General features: G+C 34.9%; 1 protein-coding gene and 1 pseudogene across 3 annotated transcripts; one reads left to right on the top strand and one right to left on the bottom strand.

Moving 5' to 3' along the window:
* Positions 1 to 890: 890 nt before the first annotated feature.
* On the top strand, positions 891 to 7,778 carry LOC104114996 (uncharacterized; annotated as a pseudogene).
* Positions 7,779 to 8,832: 1,054 nt separating this feature from the next.
* Positions 8,833 to 16,658, bottom strand: LOC104114995 (probable 26S proteasome non-ATPase regulatory subunit 3). Of its 3 annotated transcripts, XR_011414650.1 has the most exons (10): positions 16,442 to 16,658; positions 15,819 to 16,009; positions 14,684 to 14,821; positions 14,452 to 14,588; positions 14,184 to 14,238; positions 13,989 to 14,099; positions 11,788 to 12,027; positions 10,465 to 11,113; positions 9,934 to 10,083; positions 8,833 to 9,150 (listed from the first exon to the last, which is right to left on the bottom strand). XR_011414650.1 is itself a non-coding variant. In XM_009625560.4 (8 exons), exons 1-8 carry the CDS (start codon positions 16,530 to 16,532, stop codon positions 10,601 to 10,603), a joined length of 1,476 nt encoding a protein of 491 aa, XP_009623855.1. In that variant the 5' UTR covers positions 16,533 to 16,658; the 3' UTR covers positions 10,228 to 10,600. The 3 variants fall into 3 exon arrangements, 1 of the variants encoding a protein (XP_009623855.1); XR_011414649.1 differs by having other exon boundaries at positions 8,833 to 10,083; XM_009625560.4 differs by lacking the exons at positions 8,833 to 9,150; positions 9,934 to 10,083 and having other exon boundaries at positions 10,228 to 11,113.
* Between the last annotated feature and the right edge of the window lie 4,598 nt (positions 16,659 to 21,256).

Raw genomic sequence — 21,256 nt, 5'->3', positions numbered from 1 at the left:
CCTCCGCTATAGAGCACATATACATCGATACGTGCTCACACCGACCCGGAACGGATGAAGGATTCTCCACTTTAAAATCAGCCTTTAAAATACACGGGCCGGGAATATAATCTGGAACGGCGCCTTATCGTCGCACAGCTGTGAGGAGGAAGCTTTCTCCTTGTGAGGTACGATTTTTGAAGTTTTCGCCATTAATACAAGAAGAAAAAGTCACAAAGAAAGGTGAAAGAGGGAACGACACCAAAACTCTGGTACAAGCGACACCAAAACTCTGGTACAAGCGGCACTAAAACGACGAAATAAGAGAAATTGATCAGAGAGAATTTGGAAAAGAGGAAGCACAAAAGCAGAAAATATCGTATGCGAAAATCATTTATAAGGCACGCCGATTCGTCTAGCGGTGGCCGACCACCGACTGACGCTCATTAAACGCCTCGATAAAATAAAATTGATGGGACAGCTATCACGCACGTCATAGTCAAAGCCGATAGAAATGTCATTGTCGATTCGGTCGAACCTTAAGGAAATCACATCGTTCCTCGTCATCTCCTTTCCGAGAAACGAGGGGGCTATCTGTATACGGTTAAACCCGATCCTCGGTCGTGAAGGTCGATCGAGGATGGCATTTCAATCGAGGGGCGCCTTCATGGAAACCCCGAGCGTATTCCGAGATTGGGGCGTCGAGCCCGGGCGCTCGATTCGAACGAGGTAACATCGGTCAATACAGGTCCTGAGCATCGATGCCCGAAAGTGACCACCTAGCTCGAAATCAAGACCGAGGTTCCGATTCGGTATCGAGCTTGAAGCGGTATCGAGCTCACAGACAAAAGCTGTTACAACCGCATCAAATGAGGGAATCTCTGCGGGAATTAAGGAGGAGACATACCATCATGGGTCCTTCACTAGTAATATTTATTCCATTATGTTGCTATAGATAAAGTAGCAATCCTTGGCTATAAATCTGGGAGGAGTTTGTAATAGAAGACACTTTGGAGAGGAGATCAAGAATTCTTTGTGTTTATCTTTCTAAGTTCACCTAATATCTTTGTTCATCATCTCCTATTTTCGCAACATAAATACGTACATTGTTATTCTTATATCAGAAGAATCTACTTGCCCTTAAAACCATATATAAATTCTACTTTATCCGATTTTTCGGGTAAACAAACTCACCTTCTCTCTTTCAATCATTTTGTTTGGAACAACTGAATTCGCCACTTTTATCTGCCTTGTACATTATTATGTTGATTTTCTGGTGGGCAGAACAATCCTCTATATATACAGAGCTTTACCGAAGCAGATGACGCCTTAAAGCTTCATCACATCGTCCATTGCTCCCTTGATGTTGTCGATGAAAGAGGTTTTTGTCTCTCTCTCTTTCTCTCCGAACTGACTGCCACACGCACAGTTAACGCCCATCATTTGATTTTGCTAAGTACCCACCATCTCGGACTCTAATTATATACTTGTGGTAGAAAACTTTAAAATGAAATTCATAGAAATGTGTGTAAATATAGTAAGAGGTGGACTGCCATCATTATATTCTGGATTCGCCTCTTGATTTTAGTATCATTTGATTTGACGCTTTTAATTTTGCAATACTTGTCGTGGCCGAGCCAAAAATTTTGACCAAGGAATAAAACAGAAACTCATCTGAAATTTGAACCTATATTTCTCTTATGTTTAAGGGGATTAAAATTTTGTTTTTACTCTATTTATGCAGTATAACTTTCTTGATGAAGTGGATTCAACCTTCCATACTTGATACAGCTACGAACTTAGATAGAACCTAACTACTCTTTAAGTAGGGGCAATAATTCCTTCTGCGCCAGTGTGATTTGTATAGAGATCTTTGAGAATAGATGTGCATATGTGGAGCGCTTTTTTCATATTGATCAAACCAAAAATGCAGCATGTAGCTATTGCTTTAGTCATTCGAGAAAGTAGATGCATGTTGAAACTTAGATCAGACGGATGGATGTTTCAATTAAGAGCGAAGTCAGAAAGCTAAAGTTGAAGTATCTAGGATCGGCCTCTTAAATGCTAAAGAAGCCTTCTTTTCTTCTTTTTCGGTCTGACTTTGTCTTTTGTTTCTGTCCCTTTATATTACATGTTTCATCCGTTTAATGATATCCACCATTAGAGAATAGGGAAAACCCTCCAATAATGTCTAGTTTGAAAAATATAGAAAGATAGACCATATGGTCTTTTTAATGAGGAGTAATGTCTTCATCATATAATCCATATAAACATTTGAGTCCAATTACTTATCACCACAAAAAGGAGTCTAACTTCTTGAAAGAGAAGGATGCTTAATTCAGATGGGGCAACTGTTGGATAGTGTTTGCATTTTAATCAACTCAAACACGAAATGCTCCACTGTTACATTGCAAACTACTGAATGCAACAGAAAGTTTTCCAAACTTTAACCCACTTATCAAGTCATATGTCATGCCTATTGTTGTTGGTTCTTGTGTTGTATAGTGTGGAAACTACAAAGTAGCTACTGCATTTTCGAGCTGTTTATATAAATATCAGTTAACTTAGACCAACTATACCATTTCTTGACTGAAGTTAGGCGACCTCAGAATAGAAAATTCAAGATTGAAGCAACAATTTAATACCACTTTGATAATCATTTGACTATCTAGCCTGTTTGTAAAGAAAAAGAGGGAGTTACTCTTGAGATCGTGCACTATGAGAATTCGTAATAAGTTCTCATAAGCTGAATTTCAAATTGTCCACTTCATGGGATTGGATGTTTGAAGCCATTTTATTCTTTCGTTGGGCAATTTAGTTTAGTTCATATTTACTTTACCTTATCAAAGAGAATGGTTTAGTTCATATCCCAACAATGTTGATATCAAGAATCAGAATCAGAATAGCATCTTCTTCTCTATTTGACAACTCATCTGTTGTCTATTACAGTGAAGGATCCAAAAAAATCCAGCCCCACGCTGAACGAGACATTTCTTGGCTTGCTATATCCAACCGAAAACTACAAAGTGTGAGTACATATTAGTGCTAATTTGCTGTGCAATAAAGAAGTTCAGCTTTTGGCATCTTAGGGGAGGGGATTGGTGGTTTCATTTCTAAGAAAATATAGATTATTGACAATTAAACCTCCTTGCTTCTTGTGTCCTTATATATCTGATTATATGCTGTTTTCAGGTATGGTTATTTGACAAATACAAAGGTGAAATTCATACTGGTAACAACTGATCTTGATATTCGAGATGCTGATGTGAGAAATGTAAGTGCTGATTCTGTGAAGGTTTTATTTCTTACTTTACATGGATTCACACCTATGTTCCTGTAGACAAACGTATCTGCTTTTATTGAAGCATAGTAACTTGTTGATTTTTAGCAGCAGAGTTAGTGATCCGAGATTGATGTAAATTTTAAATAAGTCAGATATTTCTTCTTGTGTTCTTCGTGTACTGGTTTTTGAAAGGATTAGTTTTTGGATCTATCATATCTGGATTTTAAGTTAATTATTTCTTTACATAGAAAGAAAAATATCTCAAAGGTTTCTTGCCACGTTTTTTTGTACTTTAATTTAATTATTAACTTCTCAAAAAGGAATATCTGAAAGGCTTGTGTTGGTCCAAATGAAAGCAATAAAGCCTGTAATCTCTACTTATCAAAAAAATAAATCCATAATAAATATCTGTAATCATCTATTTTACATATTGTAACGTTTAATCTCTTCAGTTGCATAGTGTTTCTCTATTCTGCAAAATAGACCAAACTAAAAGACCTAGACAAATAGACTCAGCTCTTGTGACCCAGATCTGTTGGTGCATCTTGGTACTGTTGATGACTGGCCATAATTATTTGTCAACTTTGACTCCTGGAGTCATTTCACATATTTTCCTTGTTTTCATAAATTTGCTCTTTGTAATTCGAGACGATCACTATTGTTTTCTAGAACGTGTTTTTAGAAAATTGTGCTCTCGAGCAAGTAGATCATTAGAGAATCTCAACCAGGTAGTAAATGGATTGCTTAATCTTCTTTAAATGGAAATTAAGATGTAATATTTATTAGTTTGTCGTGATAAGTTCTTTTTGCTTGCGTCCTGATATTAAGAAAGAGATATTCATATAAATAATAGCCCTTTACATAAATTGAGGGAATTTTACACGAAGGCATTATTCCCTATGTTTAAACATAGCAGAGCAGTGATTGGAAATAGTATCACATTCTTACTAGTTCTGTGGTACTTCCACTTAGGGGTGTAATAGATATTTGAAAAACGAATAAACCGACCGAATCGTACCGTACCATACCGAATTGAATTTTAGGTTTCTTTTTAAGAAATTGTAGGTTTTTATATAAATTTATAACCGTACCGATAATTAGGATAGATTTTTTATTTTATAAAAATAAACCGAAAAAATACTAAACCGTACCGAATAAATTTTACATGTGAAAAATATATTTATCTAGTAAGTTTAAAAATAATAATGCATTAAATTTTTCTTTGGGCCTTGAAATTATGCAAACTATTACAAGCCAACAATTAATTAAACTCAAAATACTAATTCCTAAAACCTATTATGCTACATCTACTTAAGCTAAGTTATTTTAAGTATCTTTATTAGCAAGACACAAAGTATTTTAGCGATAATGAGTAGCAAACTACAATGTATTGAATATGTTTCCTTTCATATAATTTAGATTTATTTTTTTGAATATTTAATCTTTTATATACTTTATTCTTGAGTCCCAACTTGGTTAATATCTTTCCGCTCGTGTGATTTATATTTTCTTTGCCTTTGCTTTGTTTCTTTTACGTTGTTGTAGAATAATTGATGGATCTATACTCTAGCCATCTTTTATTTTTTTTAATTCATCATTCTTTAAACAATAAAAATGTCTAGAGAGTTTTGCTAAGTCATATAAAAGAACGTATATTATTGCATTTTATTTCTACCGGTGAATTTTATATGATATTTAAAAACATACCGAAAATTAACCGAATCGTACCGATACCGATTAGAAACCGACATGATTGGAACGGTTTCGAAAAGTCTAATTTTAGTTATACATAATAAAATAATCAAAAAATTGATATGGTACCAATTTTATAAAATAACCAACCGAACCGATCCATTGACACCCCTACTTCCACTAAACATTTTAAAACAAAATGTAGAACAAGAGAGTAATACTTTAGATTGTTAACTTCAGTGTCCACCCAGGTTGCTAGTGTATAATGTATTATGTTGTAGGAACAGCTATACTAATTTGTATTTGCTTGGATCTAGTGGCCATCATACAATCATAGTATATTCTATAGCATGAAAAGGATGCGAAATTTTGTCTCGTGTTTTATCCGAACACATTCACATGCACGCACACACGTGCACACACTGTTTTCATTTGCAATGGACAGTTTTAAAGTAGAGAATTTGCTCAACTTTGGTTGAATAGTCGTAGGTGCAGGAAACTGGGATGAAGGGAAAATAGGAATATACTAGAAACCAAGTAGCTCACTAATCCAGACATTAGTTATATAGTCCCAGTTTGCAATATGTTGACAAAGTGAATATTTATGTTAGGGGAAATACATACTTCGCACCCTAAACTTGTCCAGAAACTATGTGGGCATCTTCTTACCCACTTATTCTTGTTTGAAGTGGAATTAGTACCCCCTCTCAAATCCCACAACCAACGCCCTCTGCATCAGCTTCCATGTAAGAAAACCCTTAAAATCATTTTTTTTTTCAAAAAAAAAAAAAAAAAAAACCTCTATTCATCATCATCTTCTTCTCCTCACCCTCACTTGCTAACACACCCTTGGTCCCTCCTTCCCAAAAGCCCTTTAGAGAAAGAGTCGAAAAAGAAATTAGATAGAACTCTTTTTTTCTTAAACTTCTCTTTCTTTCAGATGAATGAAAGAGGTAGAGGTTGATCGGAAAATATGGAGCTTTCCGGAAAAATCTTTCTAACCAAAATCTGTTGATCCTGGCCCTTTTAAAAAGCTTTTGTTGTTTTATGAATATAAAATAAGAAATGGGTTTAAAATAGAGGAAGGTATGTGTTTATGTGGTGGTGAATGAAAGGCAAGAGGACGGTGAATGGAGGAAGTTGTGGGTCTTCTTTTTTTTGGTTGAAGAAAATAGGAGAGACGTGAGGTAAGAGTGGGTGTGAGGGATGCTGGTGTTTGTTTGTTAGTGAGGGATTAGGTGTTAAATCCGCAGAAGTGAGTGAAGAAAAAATTGTTGCTGGTGGTGAAGGATAAGAGAAATTTACATGAAGACCATGAAAATGACACTTTCTCTGGGTCTTTTTAGAGCAGAAAAAATTCCCAAGTTTTCACGTTTTGCACCCTCACTGCTGGCACTCTCTTCCAGTAACTATTCATGGCCTTGCAAATCAAAATTCGTCGAACTTTTCGTTTTATCTTGTAAATTGTGCATTTTATCAACAGCTCATTTCAACTTGTTGATGAATTGGAGAATCGCGTGTGCTTGACACAATTTGTGGACTGCCTCGGAGTTCTTATCTGGCAATTTCAAGACAAAACAAGGGGTTTTCCGGGTAAAAAGAAAAGAGGCTAAAACTAAAGTAAAGAAAAAAAAGAGGGGCCATTAAGTGTTATTAGTTGTGATTAAAAGAAAGGATCCAAGTAAAAATGACACATGTGGAATTTACTTCATTTTAAAAATAAAAATAAATCTTCTTTTCACGGGCGTCTAGAAGGTGAGAACACCTTCTTTGCGATGTCACCCCTCGGGGAAGGGGGACAGGGGGTAATAGATAAACTTTGGATAAGAATAAGGTAAAGGGACGCACAAAAAGTTTAGGTGTGTAAGTGATTTTTTGGGACAAGTTCAGGGGTGCAAAGTATATATTTCCCCCTTATATTACTGTATCCCCATTATTTTCCCCATGTCCTATTGCATGATAGGGATGGCAGCTTACATTGTCCTTTTGGTGGAAATGAATAACAGTTTTTCAGGAGATTCCATTCTGCATATGTTGATGCTGTGTCAAAGACTCAAACCCATTCCACGTTCCTGGCAAGAAGATCGCATCCAATACTTTTGCTGAAAGGGTCAGCAATATTGTCAAGTCTTTTGGATTGAGTTTGGCTGGGTGATGACTGCTTATTGTTCTTTCATTGTGCAAGATACTTTAATGCACCTCCAACCTCCTGAACTGATACCAGAAGGGTGAACAACATACTTCTGCAAACTCCTCTAAGCTCACAAACATGTAATTTCCAAGGGTGTTTTGTAGAGAATTTGCTTGCTTTCATGGACAGTAATCAAGAGAGATGTAAATCTTGCATAAACAGTAAGAAAGAGAGAAAAACTGTTTCATGTGAAATTCTTTTCCTTTATATTAAATAAAGTCAGTGGTCTATCAGAAACAGCCTCTCTACCTAACGAGGTAGGGGTAAGGTATGTGTACACACTACCTTCCTCAGACCCCATTTGTAGGATTATACTGGGTATGTTTTTCTTCTTGATATTAAAGAGAAAGTCGTTATTTTGCTAGATTACATTCTTGCTCAAGGGCTTGTATCCTTGCGAATTTGTCTTCGTAGCTGGCAAGATGCTTTCTCAAACAGGCACACAATTGCAGGAGAAAGCTCTGATACTGCCAGGATTCGACTTCTCTACATTATCAAACCCAATTTCATCCCATTGTAATAGAAAAGAGACTATATTAGTCCGAAAAGACTGATTTACTGGTTTGAGGTACTGTAGACTGCAAGAGATGTTTTCTGGTAAGCTTAACGATTTTCAATTCAAGATAATTATCATACACAAAACTTTTGTTCAATTTAAGAGATTTTTTAGAATTTCTTTTTTTCTCTTTTTCTTCTGGTTTGATAAAAGTAGCAGCTGGAGTCAGCAACCAAATATCCAACTATTTAAATTGACAGATGCTAAAAATGAAGGTACGCTTCAGCTGCCATTTGGCATGACTAGGAGTGGTCTGAATTGCTTGATGGTGAATTTTAGTACCTATGCACAAAGTAGAATGTACAAAAGTAGGGGGAATAAACATAACTAGATAACATCTAAGAAAATTGTACAAAATCCTAGCAACAATAAGTAATTAACAAATACTGCAGCTAATTATCTACATTTCTGGCCGAAACATTTAAAGCTACACCAATTCAATTCCTAAATTATCGCCCATAATATCATATCATCTCCCATAACGGCTAAGTATAATGATGGCAAGACATATCATATAAAAATCAATAACTATTTTACCGAGAATTTATAATGCATTATCAAAATTGACACCCCATTCATTCCTTTGATATGTCTTTCTTCTACAACGCAAACATAGACTACAATCATTTATTTATACTTCAATTATCATATTATTGTTGTTTCATAACCTAATAAATAATTAATTTTAATAATAAATATTTGTGGTTTAAAATATATATATATATATATATATAGAGAGAGAGAGAGAGACTCTATTATTTACATATTACTATTATATACTATGTATATTTATACATATATAGTATATTACTATTAACTACATCGTTATAAGTGGTATATCCATACTACAATAATTTGAACATAAGTTTTTAATCATACATTGATTGACTAGATGAATATATATACGAAATATATTCGACGTATACTAAATTTCATAGTTTGCTTTGACGTATATTTAGTAAATACGTGATGAATAATGTTGTTATATGAGCATATTAAAAAAAAATATACAACTTATTTTTGGAGTATATTAAATTATCGGACAACAATTCTCTTTAATACGAGTACAAATGATATTGTTTGTTACAAAATATATATATAGAGTGGTACACAATTAAAATACAGAAGATATTTTCAAAAACTACATTTTGGTAAACAGTAATAATACATAAGATTATAATTCAATCACATCAAATATACATAGTAAAATTTATACAATCGAAGCAAAATTCTTGAACAAAATCTTCAAAGGAATTGAAAAATGATTGGGGTCGTTTTGGTGCTCGCATGCATCCTTCTATTTGTTCGAACTTTTGAGAACCAAGACTTCTTTTTCTTTTAGTTTTCTTCTCTCTAGTCTCGATCTATCTTTATTTTTTTGTTTCGTGCGAGGCCTGTTACTGAAAGGCAGTCATGATTTCGTTGTTTCTTTTTTCTCTTGCGAGCTTGCTGAAATTTAGAATAGAAAATAAAAGGAAAGAGAATGTGAAAAGATAAATATGGATCTCATGATTTGTGCATTCAGTTACTCATTAATTGTGTGCATAATTTTTGCAATATGCTAATATTGTTAAAAAAAATGCTATTTATGGAATAAACAAGAAATGATATCATTTTCTTAAATAGTTTTTAAAAAATGCTTAGCCGTGTGTTTTTCTCAAAGTAGTTCATATTCATTCGAATATTGAAATTTGACCCATTTTCTCGTTGAATGGAAGGTATGAAAAAATCAGATTGATAAAAATACAATGTGAATTTTCGATTTTTATATTTTGTTCAAGAAAAATCTCGAGTTTATTGACGGCACGCGGACGGTCCACCTTTGACATTCCTTACTGGATGTACCGGAAAACTTGTGAGAGACAAAAGTAATAACTCCTGATCACCTAGGCGAACAAAAGCCTGAAATTGCTAGAATTACATCTTTTTTTGTAAAGAACTAGAACTTTGTAAGATGACCAAACAATATACCAACCCAACAAGAAAGAAACAGAATGTTCCTTGCCCACTTTACTGTTTATTTAGGTAGAGGGACTTCTAGACTTATGTTCTACTCGTACTGGGCAATTGGGAGGGCCATGGTGGGGAGATGTCAGTGGCAGAGCAATCGAGCAACGGGAAGGCAGACGCAGGAGAGAAAGGTACATCAATAGTTGCATTTGCCAGACTTAATCCTCCATTAAATCTTTAAAAATGTGATTGCACAGGAATGCCTTAAACTTTATAACATACCTTGTACATGGTTCTTGCAAAATTGTTAAAGAGGGACTACTAAGTTGCAGCTCCAACAAATTTGGGACCTCCAAAAATGCTATTTTGGTATAAACATAAGGCTTTGCACCAAAGGAAGAGCATGATGCTACTTGTGAAAACCCCTGGCACCTAATAGGATGACATGATATGGAATCAGAACAAGTCCAAGGAAAAAAAAAAAAAGACTACCCCTTTCTCTGCAGGTAAAAACAGATTAGGCAGAGAAAAGGTCAACAAAATTGCAGCAAGTGCACTATCAGAGCGGCACACAAATTTACACTTGACAAATGAATATTTGATGCATTATCCAAATAAGATCTATTAGAAAATTCTCTTCCATCACAAGAATTTCAACTAATCCTCACCCCCACCAAAACTAAAGATAAGAGTGTAAGGATAACAATCTTTTGCGGTTTTGCCCATGGAAAATGTATGGGTCAAACAAGCAGGAGAGATGTACGATAAAAGAGATCTTTTAAAGAGATATTTAAACAACAGTAACCAAAAAACCTGATGTCAGACTGCAAGAACCAGAAGACCAAAGGAAATTGCGTATGAAATGTATATGTGATCATATTCTCTTAAAGGGAATTCTTAAGTAAAGCATGCCGCCACATGTGCACCCCAATGCTGATCATCAGTTCCATCAGAAGTCATCGTCGTCCTCTTCAGCTATGTGCTTAGCAAGTTCTTGTTCTTGTTGTTGTCTCTCTCTCCTCTTCTCAGCACTTTCTTTCCCCTTGTGAGAATTCGGAGGAAATCGAAGAGCACGGACTGCTTCATTATGCATATTCAGACAGAAGGCAATTCTTGAGTTAAAAGCAATTTGAGGCTCATTTGTGGAGTAAATGTCACCAGTTTCCTTTGACACCATCCATCCATTAGCATGATCCAATGTGGCATCAATTGCACCATCTCGAATTGCTTTTGACACGATACTCTCAGCATCAGCAACAGGATTTGGAGAATCCAATCTCAGCTTCTTTGCCACATCAGCCAATGAGATCCTAGAGTATGAGATACTGATGTTGCGGAGCCCAGTCCGAATGACATTATGCCGGAGTCTGACAATCAAATTGTTAGTCCCATCTGAACTGAAAGTGCTTGAAAACTTGTCCGCAACCTTTCTAAATAACTCCAAATCTCCAACGCGAACAGCCTGAAAATCCAACAAAGATCATATACAGATCTAAGAACTTGATAGGGGATCAAGAATAAAATGGCCAGGGGAGGGACAGGTGCTTCTACCAATGGCACTTCAAAACACTAGCCTCTATCCTTATGATATATGAAACACAAACACTTCAAAAAAGTTCATGAATCTCTTTATCAAAGACATGCCCTCATCATCATTAACTCCATTTCTTTTAAAAATAGATCCAAATTGAGAACAGAGCAGGTAGATCAAGCACCTATAGCTAAGCAGCTAACTTGTGAGTTGTGACAAATGACTGCAAGTACAATTCACAAACATATCTTCATGTATTCCTTGACAAGTAAATGAAACTCTAATGAACATACTCTTTAAATTAGAATTTAACTTATGCTTTATAGAAAAGCATCAAAACATACTACTATAAAGCATGTTTTCCCTATAGTAATCGTTTGATAAATGCCTGTCTTATCAGTTGTGGCACTTGGAACACTTACTCGCTAATGCATATAGGATAAAAGGAATACACTGCAAATAAAGTATTTCACATTTTTTGAAGAAATATTAAACATATTTTTTGGACCATAATATGAATTAAACAAGAAAGTCTCAACTTCGATGGTTGTAAGCTTAAAATATGCCTTAGTACAAAACGTTTGAGCCTGGTTAGTGATACGCACATTTGTCAGCTCAAAATATGGCCTTAATGCTTTCTCCATGCCTTTCTGCATAAAAACAGTCCTCTCCGGAATCTCCCCAAGCAATAAGCGGACTATAATAGCCCACTTATTGCATTGAACTCGGAAACCAAGAGCGGCTAGAGGAGCTTTACGAGCAGCTTGAAGAAGAGATTCTTTGGCATCTGTATACTCCAACTGGATTGTCCTGATCTTTCCATGGTAGAAGAGGTATCGGCAGAACTGAAGGATAAAAGAAAAGGAAGGGAAGATGGTGAATGAGGATCAAGTGCAACAACAAACATTGTACAAAAATCTTTGAGCAAATATGAACAAATAAAATTTTGAATAGAGGATGCGATTCAAACAATAAAAACTACTAAAATCAAGTCTGACCACTTCCCGCTCGTTAAGTTCAAACATAAATATTGATGTTTGCCATGATATCAATATAAAATCTGAAATATCACCAGCGCCTTGTGAGATATATGTAATTTCATACTGATGGACAAACAAAACCAATTTAGTTGCTGTTATTCTGAACCTAAAACCAAAGTTAGTATGAATTCATAGTTTGTCTCCAAGCCCATGTCCTTGCTAGTCCAAAACAAATTAGTAATTAGAAATTGCGGTGTCCTCTACATGTTTAAATTATATTTTAATTTCTCACTCTAAAATTGGTTTAAGCAACGAAACTGTGGCATAGACGCTTGTGCATATCTTTAAGTATTTTTTTACTTGAAATAATGGCTTACTACAAGCTCACTTCTTACTCCATCAAAATGAACCAGATTGAAGATAAATAAGAAATAATGAGCATAAATTGTTAGCGGAGTTCTGCAGAGAGACCAAGGCAGTTTAAAAACTAAGCCATAAAATACAATTTTTTATTATGTGTTCTATTTCATCTTATATGCTACAAAGTGAAATACATGTTATGTCCTCTTAAATTTTCAATTTTTTGTGCCTCCTCATGCTACTTAGCTTAGTAGTTACTGGTACTAACAACTAATTTTACTGAATTGCTAAGTGGAAATCGTCAATACTTAATAATTACAACAGAAATTTGTGGACATTATGGAAAGAAAGGAATGCAAGACGGTTTGAAGATAGAAGTAGCTCAATACAGAAGACTGCATTTTTTTATTTCATATTTGGTGTAAAGAAAAATGTGTAGATGAAGCAGAATCATTCATAGATGTCATAGAATCCCTGTGAGATGAGCAGGTGATACTTTAGCGTTTTGTAATCTCTAAATATCCTTCTCAAAAGAATATCTGTAAATATGGGTTCCAGCACTTCCTTTGTGCTGATGTTTTAATATACTGTTACCTTTCTCAAGAAAATATGTCTACATGTTTAAATTCTATTTTAATATCTCACTCCAAAATTGTTTTTAAGCAACGAAACTATGGCATAAATGCTTGTGCATATCTTTAAGTATTTTTTTACTTTGAACAATGACTTGCTAAAAGCTCACTCCTTACCTTACTCAATCAAAATGAACCAGATTGAAGAAAAGAAATAACTTGTGTAAATTGGCAGTGGACTGCAGCAGAGAGACCAAGGCAGTTTTTACAAACCAAGCCATAAATTCCTGAAGCTAGTAGTTTCAAAATACAATTCTTCTATTGTGTATTTTCATTTCATTTTATGCTACAAAGTGAAATAGAGTTTAATTTCTTTTTTTTGTGTTATGTCCTTTAGTTACAAATGTTTGTGCCTCCATGATCTTGCTACTTAACTCAGTAGTTATCTTTAGTAAAGTAACAACTAAATTTGCTGGATTGCTAAGTGGAAATAGTCAATAGATTTAATAATTACAACAGAAATTTATGGAATGATGAGATGTAATCTGCTTTTAATCATTATTTGATAAGGGAAGTTTAATCATATCCATTAATCCTTTTTTTCCCTTTTGATGGAGGGATGTTGGGCTTGGGGGGTTAAAATGCTTTAGTATACACATGACTTAATCCATTATGTTCAGGTGAGGAGGAAAAAAGATGAAAGCAAGAAAAGGAGGGGAGAAGCAAAACTGCTAATTCTACAACCAATCAAATCTCCACTTAGCAACCAAAACTTGAAAGTAAACCTACATTTTAGGAAATAAGATCAGATTTTACCAATCACGAGAGAAATAAATAATCAGTCTAAGGAAAGCCACATATGCACAAAGATATGAGAATAAAGTTGAGAATTACCTGCTGATTTGAATGAGCTTCAAAATGGGGGGCCTTTGACCTCAATTTTTCTGCTTGATCATACAAGTTGTAGTGAAGGTAATTCCGCAGCAATAGATTTAGAAGTGTTTCCTACACCCGTAATTGTCATATCAGTTAGATGCAATCACATTTAGAGGATAAAAAACAACTAGGGATCCTGAATAAATGACAAACCTGACCCAATTCGTCATGGCGCAGTGTTGCAATCCGGTGCAACCCAAGGAGAATACTGTTGAAAAATACAAGTTTACTTTGATTATAGAAGCAAAAATAGAGAAGCCAAATGAAAGGTACAAAAGGGTAGTACTAAGGCTACAGTTTCTCTTCCTAAGATCTAACTGTGAGAACTTTTCCCATTTACTAATTAAAATCAAAAGTTTTTCTATGTATATACATGGCATAGCAGTTATATGTAAGCTTGAACCATTAAATTGGAACTCACCCCCTAATTTCAGCAAGATCACCAGTCAGTTCATAGCACAGAGAGTAGTAAAAGTAGAGCCTTGATGCTAGTACATCAACAGTCCTCCTGTTAACAGTTTTTAGACGAGCAATGCTTGCTGAGGAACATGCCTTAGCCTGAAAGTAAACAAGAAATACATTGTCAATCAAGGAAAGCAAAAACGTCATTGGTGAAGGACAATATGACATTGAATACAAAACTTTTATCCTACCTCATTGTATTTCTTCTGGTCGATTAAAAATATCAGAACAAGCAAGTAGCAATAGATCTCAAGCTCTGGCAAAGGATGTTTTGCAGGGGCTTGAGATGCAGATGTTGCAGTATCAACTTCCATATCATGCTCATCTTCCTATGAGAAATAAACAAATCAAAAGGCATAATCATCATATCACCAACAAACCCTAGAAAGAGAGGATTTTGTTGGAATCACAAATAGAGGCTACCAGATAAATAGTTGTTCTAGCGAGTGGGCCTAGTGCAAGGGATCCTCCATCTCCAATCATAATGTCAGAGGTTCGAATCACTAAGGGGAAAAGTAGTAAAGGCCATTTTAGGCCATGGGGGGAGAGCAATTTTCCTTTTATTTATTTATTTTTTTTTTGGGGGGGGGGGGGGGGGGGGGGGTTGTTCACCGTACAAGAACAACTTCTATGGCATAACCACAAGTTAGGAGGTGGGGTTTACCATATCAAAAAAATGGGTATGCTGATAAAGTAACCTGAATTACGGTGCCTACTGCTGACAAAAAAGAAAATCAAGAGGAAGCATATGAAAGGGCTGAGTGGTATCCTAGACCAGGAATTCAAGACATAACAAACTCAAAAGCATACTGTTATTTCACAAACTCACTTGTGAGTTTTCAAGGTAAGTATACAGACATGATACAACGATTATGTGGGACAAGAAAACGAAAAATCCATTGTTTTTAGGATATAGTCAACATAAAATTGGTAAATTCAAGAAATGGCATAACATTAAGAGGTTGTTTGGTTCACAGACTAATATACTTTGATTATTTATTAATAATAATACATGGATTTCCTATGTACATTCATCATCATTCAGAGCAATCAAGAATTAGTTTTATCCTGGTATTGCTAACACATGCATTCTTATTCCACGTCATGTATACACAAAATCGTATGGAGTTTTAACCAAAAATGAAGAATGCAGTGTTCTACAAGTAATACTGAGTCCTATACCAGAAACCAAAAGCAGTATTTACATTGCAAGGTTTTACGGTGAAATTATTTTGGCAAACTAAACGACCGCTAAGGATACTAAACATGTTCAGAAGGATGGCATCTACATATATCAACGTTAAATAGCCATTTCAAAAACATTACCGTGGGTAGATATGAAGATAGCCGCGAATGCATCTCTGATCTAGGCACAAGAGCATAATTGAGGAAAGCAGAGAGTACAGAAGCTTTTAGCTTCTTCCTCAGTGCCATAGTCAGCCTCACGGCTCTGGCTATCCTCCGGACCTCACGAGCATATGCCCCACTCTCAATCAGAGACGCTATCTCCTTCAAATCTAAGACATTCACACAATTTCATTAACAAATTGACCACTTTCTGGAACTCTAACCAAGATTCATTTAAATAAAATTATTATCTTATAAAAAAGATTCATTTTTTAAAACCCGGAAATTTTTTCAGAGAAACCTTGAAGATAAAAAGCAAAATTGGATCTTTGAGACAATATATCACAAACCCCAGAATTTATTTCATAGAACCCTTGAAGATAAAACCAAAAATTGGATCTTTGAGGCTATATAGTAAAACCCATAAACCTAAATTCCACAAGAAGTGAGTTCCTTTCATCGTGGAGTTAACAAGTTTAAATAAAAACCGAGAAAATTCCATTCAATAATCCTTGAAAATAAAACCCAAAAATTGAATCTTTATATAATGAACCCCATAAACCTAAACGATAGAGATACAAGTTTCTTGCATTGTGACTTACGGTGCAAGACAGAGGGGCCGCCAGTGGAGGAGACAGAATTGGAAGGAGCTGCTGCTCCCTGCTCTATCATCTCTACGTCTTGAGTAGTCATCTTTCGCAACAACTGAGAAAATTGGCTCAAACAATAGGCTCAACGAGTGTTTGATTCAATTTCTGAATGTTTTGATTCAGCTTAAGAAGAGTGGATGCTGCGGAAAAAAGGAACTCTAAACTATAGATGTCATTGGGCCGACGAAGCAGTGTATCGTCAAATTGTTTTTACTAAATACATATATGAGATTTTTACACAAATAGCCGGTTATATTCATTATTTATTTTTTTAGCCATCTACATATATTATACATTAATTATACATATTTATACACATATAATACATAAATTATACCTTCACTCACTATTTTTATTTTAAGTGATTGAGTGGATAACTATTTGGATGAATTATTCTATGTATAAAATACTGTGAGGAAACGGATAAGTAGGAAAAAATGACACCAAATTGGCATAAATTGTCTCTTGGTGCGTTGGTAATATGTTTGATGACCTTTTCTAACATGAAACTCAACAAAATCAATAGACTAAAATTATTTGTTGTCTAGAAGAATGATAATTAAAGTTATTATTTTCATTCTTCTACAATATTTCGACACCGCTTATAAAAGGAGCGCCACAACAGTTCACTATTGTAAAACGCATCCATCGTCACATTTGTCTTCGCAACCATTAAGAAGAGGAAGGAGGAGGAGGAGGAGGAAGAGGAGGAGGAGGAGACCTAAAGTTGTTTGTACTTTGGGTACTAGTTAATTTGTTTTTAAAAAAATTGGGTACAAATTAATTGGGGGTGCCCACATAGGACACCCCATGAATTTTTTACTTGGCGCAACCGGTTTTGACACCATGTTGGTCCTAGGTTGTTCTTACTGGATGGCTAAGGGGCTTGGGTTAAGGGATATACTTGGACCGTGCGGGTCCTGATCATTCCGGGTTGGATCAGGCTGAATTTATTTTTTTCTTATATTTAATATAAGTATATATTATATAAATAGTATGGTATAATTTTTATTTTAATGTTTATAAATTTATAATTTATAAATAAATAATTTAAATAGTTTGTTAAGGTCTTAAACTACTTTAATACTGAAAGTTAAAAGTTGAAACTTGAAAGTAATTTGAGGAAAAACAATCAAAGGCCCAAGAGCCTTAATTTCATTAAATAATACTTTAATATGAAGATTTTCAAATTACAATAGAATTTGCACGTTCTATTTTGATTTTATACTTGTAAATTAAAAGTTTAGAACAACAACATTAAACAAGAGTATATTCAATGATTCTCCATCATCTTTCTAAGTTATTTCATATCAACATTAGTTTTTGGCTTGCTTTTGGAATGTCTAGTTCAGATGGGTAACCACTTATCAATATATTTCAAATTTCCTTGTCCTTTGGATTATCTACGTCTTTACGTCCTTGATTTTGTCGCTTCAATCTAAAATCTTTAAAACACACTAGAACTTTTAAAGCATGACTATCCAATAAGTAATGTGTATCTTTTATCTGCCACCTTGCTTGGCTAAATGCATTTTCTAATGCAACGGTTAAAATTAACACACTTAGTACGTCTCGAGCCATTACCCAAAAGAACGAGAAACTACTTTGATGTAGACCAAATAGCAAAATCTTCAACATTTTCAACTTCATCAACAGAAGCAGATGCAGTAGTAGAACTAGAAGGAATATTTGGATTAGCATTTACTATAACAGAAGAAACATCAATTACATCTATCTATATATAAATATAATTGAGGGACATAGCTCCGATTACGTGGCACCTCTCATCAACCATGAATACACTTCATCTTTTTTCTCCTTTTTTTAGGTTGTCCTCCTTTTTTTCCATTTACTTGTTTAGTTAAAAAAATAACACGTCACCAGTAAAAAAATATCGCAAACTTATTGATGAGTATGTGTAGATGTGGTTTGGGGATATGGCATGTGATGCCATTGTTGAAGTTTGAGTTTTATGGTCGAGTTCATTGCATGTAATACTAGAAGTACTCTACTTTGGCTTCATGTCTGATTATTATGCAAAAATTAAAAGTAGTATGTCGCTAAGAACTTTTGAGAATCATAGCACTAGAGTAAGAATTTCATGTATATATCTTTATCTTATATCCTGAATCATTCTATTTTCTGGTTCTGAGGTGCACGCTTGCAGATATATCTCGTAGAGTTAATTAACATATCTTGTTATCAATAGAATGTGATAACTTTTTTCATTAATGTGTCTAATATTTTGCTTGTATCACAAATTGTTCTTATTTTTTATCTTACAGAAATAGGTATTCTTAGAGTTAAATAAAATATGTATTTTGGTTATAAGGAGAGAGTAGCAATTTCTTTTTAATGTTGCAATTGTTGCTTGTATTCAGTCATGCTATTTTTTGAAATTCAACGTTTTGCAGTGAGGATCGCTAATGTTGGGCATTATACTATCAAAAGAAAACTAATCCCTCATGTCTGCATCACACTGCAGAAATGGTAATTCATAATGAAATGGTAATTCATAATTAAATCTATCCAGATCACTCTTTGAACATATTCAACTTTGTTAAAAGAGGATTTTTTTTTCATTTTCCTAAAATGTTTTTCTTTTGTTTATAATTTTTGTAACTTGGTCCTTCCCTTCCATTTAGGCCTCATTTGTTTTTTTTAAGATTAAGACGTCTGAATATGAATACATATTTGAATATCAAAATGTGTATTAAGATTAAGACATTTGAATCTGAATACACATCTGAATATCAAGATGTGTATTAAGATTCGAATACTAAATTATTAAGTCTATTTATTTTTTTAACATTTGAATATATAAAATTTATCTTTAATTAAAAATTAATAAACATAAAATTCAAATAAAATATTAATTAATCTAATATTCTATCAATAATATATATATATATATATATATATATATATATATATATATATATATATGATAATTGGTAGTGGTGATGGTTAACGGAGGTGTTTGTGAGTGTCGACTAGAGGCGGTGGTTGGTGATGATTTTGGCTGATGGTGATGATTTTGGGTAATAGATAGTGGTGATTGGTAGCGATAACAATTATGGTTGAGGATGGTGGTGGGTGGTGGTGGTGGTGGTTGTGATTGAGGAAGGTGGGTGGTGGTAGTTTATAATGGTGGGCGATGCCGGCTATGGTTATTGATGATGAAGGGATAGTTGGTTGTGGTAGTTGAGATGGGTGAGTGTGTGGTTATGGTTGAGGATGATGGTGGTGGTGGTGGAGGGGAGGGAGGGGGAGTCGTGGTAGTGGTGGCGGCTATGGTTGAGGATGGCGGTGGTGGTGGTGATGGTAGTTGATAATAGTAGGCGGTGTGTCACTCCCCGACCTTGGGGAGTGCGACCGGCACTCAACTGAGATAACCCGGTCGAACAAGCCTACTTGATGCCTTCTATCCAATCTTACCCATGAACAATTTAAAATCAATATCAAGAGATATACATGAGGAGAGTGAAATGTTCCCCATTCTTTTCCCATTTCTCAAAAGAAATTCATTTACGATTTCCAAAATATTGTGAGTTTATAGATATAATGAAATAAATATGTTTGCCAAATACCAACACTTCTAGTTCAATTCACAACATCAAACACCACCCACAACCTGTCTACGGAGCCTCTAAGTACAACAGAAGAGTAGTATGGAAGTGCCGACAATAAGACCCCCGTTATACCTCAAAACACAATGTACAACATCAAATGACATCAGGTCCGGAATAGAGTAGGGTTCACCCAAACCTGTTGAAAAGGGAGTAACTGCTAACGAGAACCAAAGCTGCTCAATGATGAACCACCTACATCCAATGAAGATGCAGCGCCCCCGACAAAAAGGACGTTAGTACATATGGAATAGTACTAGTATGTAAAGCTAACTGTCCTCTTTCAAAATAGAATGCCAATGTAAGAAAGGCAAAACCATGGAAACAACAATCAATGATATCCAAATTTTAAGAAAACATAATAATTTCCAAAATACGAAGATAATATTATTTTTAGTTGGGAGATCCCTTGTAACAACCTCTACACAAAACGTCCCCGCCGCCTCACCCAATGTGTGCGGGTGGAGGTATAATTTCAATACCATATTTTCTACACAGAGCGGCCCTGCCGCCTCACCCCAATGTGTGCAGGTGGAGGTGTAATTTCAATACCACAATCCTTACACAAAGCGACCCTGCCACCTCACCCCAATATATACGGGTGGAGGTGTATTCACAATCACAGTCCCTACACAAAGCGGCTCTGCTGCCTCACCCCCAATGTATGCGGGTGGAGGTGTATTCACAATCACAATCCCTACACAAAGCGGCACTGCCGCCTCATCCCCAATGTGTGCGGGTAGAGGTATATTCACAATGACAATTATTTCTTTACTTTCAAGGATCATCATCTCAACATCAGTATATAGGATATTCCGAAATCATGACTTCAAACTCATTAATAATGGAAACTTTAAACACAATAGGTTTCTTCCCAAAGAATAAGGCAAACTGTCCAACAATAGAAACACACATTAAAATCATATACGAGCAATACACCATTTATTTTTAAAATACTTTCCCAAAAGGACAATACACCATTTCACTCATGAATATGTAAGAACTCAAAATACACTGGAAATACTTGCAAATCATAGTATTAATTAAAACAGCCACCTTTGGGCACGACTCGAGTACATAAGCTTTTAGGCAAATCTATTTTCAAAGTCAATTTGAAATAGTTGAATCAATGCTCATT

Source organism: Nicotiana tomentosiformis, chromosome 3, assembly GCF_000390325.3.
Source record: "Nicotiana tomentosiformis chromosome 3, ASM39032v3, whole genome shotgun sequence".
Lineage (NCBI taxonomy): Eukaryota > Viridiplantae > Streptophyta > Magnoliopsida > Solanales > Solanaceae > Nicotiana > Nicotiana tomentosiformis.
Note: the sequence above shows the minus strand (reverse complement) of the source record. Positions and strands in the feature narration are given on the sequence as shown.

Excerpts from the sequence above, each read along its gene's own strand:
- LOC104114995 (XM_009625560.4), bottom strand. The coding sequence starts at position 16,532 with ATGACTACTCAAGACGTAGAGATGATAGAGCAGGGAGCAGCAGCTCCT. Across the intron at positions 14,100-14,183 it reads GCCATGACGAATTGGGTCAG|GAAACACTTCTAAATCTATT; the intron begins GTTTGTCATTTA and ends TTACGGGTGTAG. Across the intron at positions 12,028-13,988 it reads AAGCTCATTCAAATCAGCAG|TTCTGCCGATACCTCTTCTA; the intron begins GTAATTCTCAAC and ends TTTATCCTTCAG.